General features: G+C 35.5%; 1 protein-coding gene across 1 annotated transcript; it reads left to right on the forward strand.

Annotated features, from left to right (window-relative positions):
* Nucleotides 1-1912: 1912 nt before the first annotated feature.
* Nucleotides 1913-8780, forward strand: LOC121444509 (eukaryotic translation initiation factor 2 subunit 3, Y-linked-like). Its single transcript, XM_041646322.1, has 12 exons — nucleotides 1913-1981; nucleotides 2301-2364; nucleotides 3013-3140; nucleotides 3227-3348; nucleotides 3881-3975; nucleotides 5175-5333; nucleotides 5566-5700; nucleotides 5959-6053; nucleotides 6534-6678; nucleotides 7424-7593; nucleotides 8096-8268; nucleotides 8717-8780. Exons 1-12 carry the CDS (start codon nucleotides 1913-1915, stop codon nucleotides 8778-8780), a joined length of 1419 nt encoding a protein of 472 aa, XP_041502256.1.
* The last annotated feature ends 1127 nt before the right edge of the window (nucleotides 8781-9907 follow it).

A 9907-nucleotide genomic window follows, 5' to 3' on the forward strand; every position in this document is an offset into this window, starting at 1 on the left:
AGGGAGGGAGGGAGGGAGGGAGGGAGGGAAGAAAAAGAAAACCCACCTCTCAAACACTACAAAAATGATCTTAAGAAAGATCTACTCATGTTCAGTCACCAAAATTGGGTACATGGACTTTCTCAAAGTCTGAACACACAGGAACTCCAGTGGCTGGTGGTGGTGTTGCTTCATGGCCATCCACACTTAACCATGGGTGCTTGAACTAGAATGTGTCACTACAGGATTGTCATGGCCTCCATGAGGCCTCACTAGAAACAAACAAGTGTGACCTTTAACACAAAATTAACTTTGCATCGCCTTGTCTGTTTAAATTGTGGCTGAGTTTTCTCTGTTTTTTACTTCCATTCAAACTCATTTCTGACTGAGACCCCTGTGTGTGGATTTTGCTGTACTTTGACATTACATATGAGGAGGATTCAAGAATGAGAGTTCTGTCTATTGTGAGTTTTCAAAGACTGAGAGCAAAAGCAAAGGGAGAATCCCAAAACTTTTTCATCGACTTGCATTTGGAGAATCAATGCTCTTTCCTGGCACCTGGGAAAGGTGGCTGATGTCGGGACGTGGTCTTGATGATGTACTTTAACATACTACTCTCTGATATGCGTGAGCTTTGCAAGCTAAACCAACAGAAGAGTGATCATACTCCTCACTCCCACCAGCTCACTTTTTGTGAAATCCATTCCATTTTGGAAAAAAAAATTTGTAATATCTCGGTCTACGTCTTGCCCATTCTATTTCCTAAATAGTTGAAATATTTGGATGTGATATACTTATACAGTACCACAATTGAAATAATAAATAACCTCACAAACCTCTTCCCTGGCTCTCCAAATATTATATATCTAACTTGGTACCATTACAATCATAAGGACCTAAACAAATAAAGAGGATGTATTGAAAAACTCAAACTGTACATCAGCAAGAATGGGTTGAGAAGGGAGCAAAATTTCTGATCTTCTTGATGGTATAGCTCTGAAAAACTTAGCCAAGACACTCTGTCAACCGAGTCTGTTTTTTTTTTTTAATTTTTTTTTAGTAGATGGTATTCTTAAGCAATCTTACTTCTTCTTTGTTTTGTCTGTGGAGCCCCATGGTGTCCTGAAACTTGCTATGCAGATTAGGTTTCTCATGAGTAGACAAATCCCTAGGGCCCTGGTAAATTAGGCTTAAAAACCATGCATCAGTCTTGGATTTAATTTTAAAGAGAAGGGAAAACTACCTCTTAAATTATCCGACTAAAATTAAAATATCAAATATTGATAATATTTAAAGTGTTTTCTTGGAAGTTTTATTTTTGTTGCTGTTAATTTTAAATGGTGTAAACAACTTTCACAGTAGTGTATATTCACTGTAAATTCTCCAGTACTTTTTTTCTGCTCTGCAGCTACATGGGTTTTCTTCACAGGCTTTCTTAGATTCAGAAACTTCATCAAGATCCACAAAAGACCCGTTAGCCAATCTTGCCTTATTAAAATACTCAAGTGAATTTAAAAAAAAATTAAGCTAAATGAAATTTCCTTTGGAAAAATTAATTAATTAATTTGTGAAAAATTAATGCACACATTAATTCAAGGACCCAGGACCTAAATACATTTTATACCTGTGAGTAGTTATGGTCCAAATACATGCCTTGCAGGTGGGGCTGCCCATGGCATTGCCTGTACAAATATCTATGAAGTCCTATGGTATATCTCTTGAAAGTTTGTACAGTGTCCTTTTACTAAGTCTCCTAGAATCAGTGTTCAAAGGCATTCAGAGTGTGACACCCAGGTAGCAGGCCCACAACTCTATTTCCGTTTTTCCAGGCTGGGTCCTTAGCCTACTTCTTCCCGCCATTTTTCTGTCCCGCCCACGAGATTCTGCACGTTCTGTGACGCAACTAAATTGACCACAGTCTCCGGTGAACAAGATGGCGGGCGGAGAAGTCGGTGTGACTCTTGGGCAGCCGCACCTTTCTCGTCAGGAACTCGCCACTTTGGTGAAATTTTGCTTTTTGAACTGTTTAAACAAAGTCTGTAGTGGGGGAAAGCCTTGGGATTAGGTCGTCCTAACAGTTTTAGAGCTCCGAGTCAGGAAATTTCACTCCTGGACCCGACCCTGGGGACTGCGATTAATGTGGTTTTTAGTTCTCCCATCCGTCAGAAATTATTGTAATTCAGCATGTTTCTTTCTTTACGCTTTAAAAAGTGAAGTACGGACAGGGAGGACACCTTTTCCGTAGATAGAGCAGGAACGTCATGAAAAGCGGTATATGGTAAAGGAAAACCATTGGATTCCCTTGAAATGTTTTCTTGCAGGATGTGACCAAGTTGACTCCCTTTTCACACGAAGTCATCAGCAGACAGGCCACCATTAACATAGGTAAGAGCGACTGTGAATAACAGAAAATGTTTTTTTCCTAAAGACTGACTGGAGCCTTGAATAAACTCAATATTCACTCAGTTATGAGATTTATAAACTTGACTGCGTGGGTTGCCCACGGCCGGAATGTGACAGATCTTGGGAAAGGAGTTACCTCATGTTTCAGGGGCCGTAGGGAACTTTGGCTTCTTAATTCAGGAGCTTTGTTTATTTTATTTATTTGTTATTTTTATTTATTTACGTATTATTTATATTTATCTGTATTTTATTTCTTATTTATTTATTGCTTATATTTATTATGCTCATTTCGTTATTTGTTTACTTATTTATTTTTATTTATTTATTATAAATTTATTATTTAATGTTTTTATTTATTTATTGTGTTTATTTATTACTTTTAATTATTATGTTTATTTACTTACTATTTTATTATTTATAATTTGTATTTATTTATCTATTATATTTATTATTTTATTTATGTATTTATTTTATTTCTCTTTGAAGCAGCATTTCTCTACCATTCAAGCCTTTATTTATTTATTTATTTATTTATTTATTTATTTAATAAATATAAAGTCAACAGTTTTGCCTAGTCTCTTAAATCATTTGGTGTAATTATATGCATATTAATTTTTTTTATTTTTGTAGGTACAATTGGTCATGTTGCTCATGGAAAATCAACAGTTGTCAAAGCCATTTCTGGTGTTCACACTGTCAGGTTCAAAAATGAACTAGAGAGGAATATCACAATAAAACTTGGATATGCGAATGCCAAGGTAACTAATACACTTGGGGAGTCGTCACTGTCCTAACTGTTGATGACAGCAGTAGACAAATTCAGAATTTTCTCTGAAACTTTCAGATTTATAAGCTGGACGACTCCAGTTGTCTCCGGCCAGAATGTTACAGATCTTGTGGAAGTACCACACCCGATGAGTTTCCTTCAGACATTCCAGGAACCAAAGGGAATTTCAGACTAGTCAGGTGATTATCTCAGTGCTTATTGAAATATTTAGAGTTTTCAAATAATTTATGAGGTAAATTGATGGTTATTCTTTTTGTTAAATTGTGAATAAAAATTTGGGATGACATCTTTTTTTCTAAGAGATGTAACACAGTTTGTTCAGTAGCCTAAATTATTTTAAGATAAAATAATTAAGATAAAAGTATTAGTTATTTGGAGACTGATGATTATTTTTCTATTATTATTATTACTATTATTATATTTATTATTATAATTGATCTTATTTGAAGACTGATGATTATTTTCTTATTATTAATCCTATTTTTATTACTATTATTATTGTTGATCTTATTTGAAGACTGATGATTATTTTCTTACTGTTATTTATTATTTTTAATACTATTTTTATTACTATTATTATTAATCTTATTTGAAGACTAATGATTATTTTCCTATTATTATTATTGATCTTATTTGAAGACATGATTATTATTTATTATTATATTTATTACTATTATTATATCATTATCATTATTATTATTTCCCCATTAGACACGTCTCCTTTGTCGATTGTCCCGGCCACGATATTCTGATGGCAACCATGCTGAACGGTGCAGCCGTGATGGACGCCGCTCTCCTGTTGATAGGTAAAATTAAAAACGGTTGTAATCCCATCCGTGTGAAGTCTGAGAATCCTTTAAAAGAGGCCCTAAAGCCATGAGGGACCTGAGAGACTCTAAATTATTATTGTTGTTGTTGTTGGAACCTGAGAGACTCTAAATTGTTATTATTGTTGTTGTTGTTGTTTCTGTTTATTATACTTATTATTATTTATAATATGAGACCCTAAAGCTATGAGGGACCCTGAGAGAATCCAACTTCACCAGAAACGTTAGTGACTATCAACTGTGGAAAAAACCCGAGTGACAAAGATTCAGTCGACAAGCACAGACTTTTCCAGAAATACAGAGCTTGGTTATTACTACAAATATCACAGCTTAGGGAGGACAGGTGATCCTAACAGTATAAAACAGACATTTCTCTGTAGTCCATTGGCGGGGCTCTGTTTTTCTCTGTATTTATATTTTTATAAATGTGATTTTTATATTTTTATATATATTTATATATTTTATATTTTTATGCTTATATATTTTTTATTTTTATGTATATATCTCTTTATATTTTTATATATTATGTATAGTTATATACTTTATATATTGTTTTATATATAAATATATTTATATTTTTATATATATTTTGTAAATGTGATAATATTTGAACTCTGCTGCCATATGTCCGAGAGTACCTCAAATCAAAATTTAGTCATCGGGACCACAAATACCAAGTTTCCGTTTCTCAGGGATTTGACATCTTGGTCTCTGGTTTTTTTTAGCCATGTCCTATGTATTAAATATCCTGGCGAGAGCTGCAGTTATCTTAGGGTTTATCTGCATCCGGGTAAGCTTTTAGGATTCCTCAGGACTCTGTGTCCTCCCTGCTGTGGTTCCCTGAATGTCTTTATAACACGGTAACTTAAGTCTCAAGACGGTTGTATGCGAGAGGAACCGTGAAGACTTTCTTTTTATTGAGAAATCAAACGTGTTTCACATGTTAAAACGTGTTTTTTTTTTGTTTTTTGTTTTTTGTTTTTTTCGAGACAAGGTTTCTCTGTAGCTTTGGAGCCTGTCGTGGAACTAGCTCTGTAGACCAGCCTGGTCTTGAACTCACAGAGATCCGCCTGCCTCTGCCTCCCGAGTGCTGGGATTAAAGGCGTGCGCCACCATCTCCCGGCTTAAAACGTGTTTTTAAAAATTGATTTAAAACGTGTTTTTAAAAATTGATTTAGCGGGTAATGAGTCTTGTCCTCAACCGCAAACGTCCGAGCACCTGGCCGCCATCGAAATCATGAAGCTGAAACACATTCTGATCCTGCAAAATAAAATCGATCTGGTGAAGGAAAGTCAGGCTAAGGAGCAGTACGAGCAGATCCTGGCGTTTGTACAAGGTGAGAGGCCTTGATATGTAATTGATATGTAAGCATGTTAGAGTCACCATAGTAGATGTGTCATCTCGTGTGTTTATTTAATAGATCATGCTCTTAAGGAACAGTTATTTAAGATGAAAATACCATGAAGATGGTCGTTTCTGTTTGTTAGCTGAGGTGTCTGGAGGTATTTAAGGAGCTTTTTTGATGTGTTTGTTGTATGTAGAACATAATTTTGAATTTTGCCCCTCAGGTACGGTAGCGGAAGGAGCTCCTATTATTCCAATTTCTGCTCAATTAAAATACAACATTGAAGTCGTGTGTGAGTATATAGTAAAGAAAATTCCGGTGCCTCTCAGAGACTTCACCTCAGAACCCCGACTTATCGGTGAGGAATTCACCTTTCCACCCCTAATCGTGATTATTTTTTCTTAATATGTTTATTTCATGTTTTTAGCGGTTTATTTCATGTTTTAATGGTTTATTTCATGTTTTTAAATGTTTATTTCGTGTTTTTAACGGATTTTTTCCTTAATATGTTTATTTAATGTTTTTTAATGGTTTATCACATGTTTTTAATGGTTTATTACATTTTTTAACCGGTTTATTGCATGTTTGCTTGGCGTCCATGCTTCCCCCCCCCCAGTCATCCGGTCTTTTGATGTGAACAAACCTGGCTGTGAAGTTGATGACCTCAAAGGGGGTGTCGCTGGCGGTAGCATTTTAAAAGGAGTATTAAAGGTAAATCACGTTTTAACTTTTTAGTGTGACCCCCCCATCCACCCTAAAAATAAGTTAAAATCGATGGTTTTGTTCTCGTTTAACAGTAAATTTTATTGAATTGTTTGATGTGGTTTTGCTAAATATTTTTTAAAAAATATTTATGTATGCGTACTTGCACATATGTATGTATACCATATGTATGCTTGGTTAAAAATCTATGGTTTTGTTCTCGGTTAAAAGTAAATTTTATTGAATTGTTGTCTGGGTTTTTCTAAATATTTTATTATATTTACATGTTACATGTGACTCACACGTGGAGTCTGTTATGGGTAATTACTTAAATTGAACGGTTTTAAAAAATATTTTTAGACTGTCCAAAATTGTCCTTGTAAGCAGGAGGGATAATATTTTAGTTTTAATCATGTTTTTCAGATATTTTTACAGGTTAAAGTCATATGTAGCCTCCAGATATCATTAATTCATTCATACATATTCTAGGTGGGCCAGGAGGTAGAAGTGAGACCGGGAATCGTTTCCAAGGACACAAAAGGGAACCTCATGTGTAAACCGATCTTCTCCAAGATTGTGTCACTGTTCGCGGAACACAATGATCTTCAGTATGCAGCTCCGGGCGGTCTCATCGGTGCGGATTTTATTCTGATGGAGAAATGTGTTTCCCTTGATTTCGGTTCCTTTCCAGGGAAGACGTGTTATTCCAAAGATGGTCGTGTGTGTTTAACTGTATGACAATCTAATTTAGTAATGGACATATATGTATAATATAGATATATAGTATTATGTCTTATATTATTATCTTATATAGTATATACGTTATATATTATTATATCATTACATGTATATTATATATTATATATTACATGTATATTATATATTACATTGTGTTATAATTATGTTAGATATTATATACCATGTCATTATATTATATATTATATGTTATTATATATTATATATCTTATATTGTTATATTATGTATAATTATATATATTCAGTTAAACTTTGACTTTTACAGTATAAAATGCGTGTTTATGAACATATGAAGAAGACATTCCAGTTTTATGAATAGTGTGACTTTTAACCTGTTATGTGTACATGTATTTATATGATATGTTATGTGTACATGTATGTCTGTGTGGTATAAGCAAATTTTGTAGAAAATGGGTTTGAAATCCGCAGTGAGTCCCAGAGAAACAGTTGTAGAGGTCTCTGGATGTACTTACTTAGTTTTATTTACGTGACAAAAACCTAGCTCTTAGCATGTACGATTTTGCTACTCTGTTTAAAATTAACCCTTCGATTTCTTATTAATTTTAAAGAAATAAAATATAAAATAAAATAAAAATATATATGTTTACCCACATTTTTATCAGGAGTTGGAACAAAAATCGACCCGACCTTGTGCCGCGCAGACCGCATGGTGGGGCAGGTCCTCGGTGCTGTTGGTGCTCTACCTGAAATATTCACAGAATTAGAAATTTCCTACTTCCTGCTGAGATGGCTCCTGGGCGTGCGCACAGAGGGAGACAAAAAAGCCGCCAAGGTGAGTTCTTTAATACCGGCTTCACAGCTATGAAATATTGTGTGGTGTCACAGCCCCATTTATTTAAAATAGAATCACAAAAGGGATAAATAATAAACAAATATTTCCTATAGGTCACAGCAAAGAAAAGCGACGATGCCTTAAATTTAAAAAAAATTATTAGAAATAGGCCGGGCGGTGGTGGCACACGCCTATAATCCCAACACTTGGGAGGCAGAGGCAGGTGGATCTCTGTGAGTTCGAGACCAGCCTGGTCTAGAAGAGATAGTTCCAGGACAGGAACCAAAAAGCTACGGAGAAACCCTGTCTCGAAAAATCCAAAAAAAAAAAAATTAAAATATAAACATATAAACATAAAGAAAAGCGATGATGCTTTAAATTTTAAAAAACGGTGGTATTGTCATGTCCATGTATGTTGTATGTGCGGCCAGGATTAACTACATCTCTAGTTTATTTTAGAAAGTTTTAGTTCCTTTTCTCTTAACTATGTTCCCTCCCTCAGGTTCAGAAGCTGTCCAAGAATGAAGTGCTCATGGTGAACATAGGATCCTTGTCCACAGGAGGCAGAGTCAGCGCCGTCAAGGCTGACTTAGGGAAAATCGTTCTCACCAATCCCGTGTGCACAGAAGTGGGAGAAAAAATTGCTCTGAGCCGACGCGTGGAGAAACACTGGCGGTGAGTGTGTTGGTTTTGTCATGGCCGATCGAGAAAATACGGTGTGTATATATACACAGACATGTATATATACATGCACACATATATACACATATGAATATATACATATATGGTGTGCATATATGCATACATAAACATACATGTACACATGTGCATATAAATATATACATATGATTGCCTGTGTGCATATATAAACATATAAATATATACATATATGATGTGTGTATGCATATGTGGACATACATGTATGCATATGTGCACATATAAATATATACATGTATGGGGTGCATGTGTACATATATGTATAAATATGTACATATATGCACATATATACATATACTAAGAGCATGTCTGAACTGAACATCAGGAATAGTCAACATGTTTATAAATTATCACACCTGTGAACCGGATTTAAAAATAAACGATTTCTTCTATTTTATTTTTTCAGCCTGATAGGCTGGGGCCAGATCCGAAGAGGAGTGACCATCAAGCCGACCATAGACGATGAATAAAATGACATGTTTGGATGAAACGAGAATATGTTGATGTTTCTTAACACGCTTAGAGATGTTTTCATGTTAAAAGTAGGAAATATATTTTCAAAGCTTATGTGAGTCAGAACTGTCGGGTTTTTCTAGTTTACATGAGAAGAAACCGGCGTCTGTCACGTCAGACTTCTTGATGTATTTAATCTGCAGGTCAGCCGGCAATGTCATCCGTGTGGCCTGGAAATAAAATAAAAATAAAACCAAGTTGACCACGTTTGCTCTGCACCATTAAACTCCCAGCAAAGCTTTTCTTAGGATTCGTTTTATTTTATATGTCCAGGCATAAAGGACGGTGAACATGGATAAACACGTGAAGGCTCAGTTTAGTTTTGCCTCATTTTATACACTTTGTTTAAATACAAGATGGAAAAATTAACGGGCTCGAATAAATTCTTTCATACCTTCTTTTAATATGTGATCCGTGTAAAATGAGGGGACCGCTAAGGGATGGGCAGCTCAAAATTGTAGATCTAGTCAAAGGGATTCATCACTCTTTTTCTAGCCTGTGCATGCGTTAAATATGCATCTGGGACATTCATACATGCAGGCAAAACCTTAAATAAATCTAAACCAAAGTCCTCAGAAAACTCATCAGAATATTAAGTTTATAAACTTAGTATATAAATATGTAACATACATAAATATATAAATATATAAAATATATATTTGAATAGGAACATATTTATGTAAGTTTTATTTGCTTGGGTTTTGTCAGTCAATTCCCTCGGAGGCCAGAAGAGGGCATCAAATCACCTGGAGCTGGAGTTGACAGTTGTGAGTGACATTGTGTTTGCAGTTGTTGGGAGCTGAACACGGGTTCTTTCTAATGTCAGTCAATGCATGTAAACCGTAAGCTGTCATGAATTTATTTTATTTTAATGCAGTGTTTAAAGGCAGGAGGCAGTGGGTCCCGGGACGACACCACAGGTCGTGCGGGACTCTGAGTAGCTTCAGGCTGGAATCAGTGGGTCCCGAATCAACACCACAGGTCCTACAGGTTCCGGAAAGGCCCTAAGGGGGCAGAGGGCTCCTCTTGGCTCTGCTCCGCTCCTCTCAGCTAGGCTCCCCTCGGGTCCTCTCGGCTCTTCTCT

This window comes from Microtus oregoni, unplaced genomic scaffold, assembly GCF_018167655.1.
Source record: "Microtus oregoni isolate MIOR12 unplaced genomic scaffold, Mior012 000129F_ref0000347, whole genome shotgun sequence".
Taxonomy (NCBI): domain Eukaryota; kingdom Metazoa; phylum Chordata; class Mammalia; order Rodentia; family Cricetidae; genus Microtus; species Microtus oregoni.

Excerpts from the sequence above, each read along its gene's own strand:
- LOC121444509 (XM_041646322.1), top strand. The coding sequence starts at position 1,913 with ATGGCGGGCGGAGAAGTCGGTGTGACTCTTGGGCAGCCGCACCTTTCT. Across the intron at positions 2,365-3,012 it reads ACAGGCCACCATTAACATAG|GTACAATTGGTCATGTTGCT; the intron begins GTAAGAGCGACT and ends TTATTTTTGTAG. Across the intron at positions 3,141-3,226 it reads TTGGATATGCGAATGCCAAG|ATTTATAAGCTGGACGACTC; the intron begins GTAACTAATACA and ends TGAAACTTTCAG.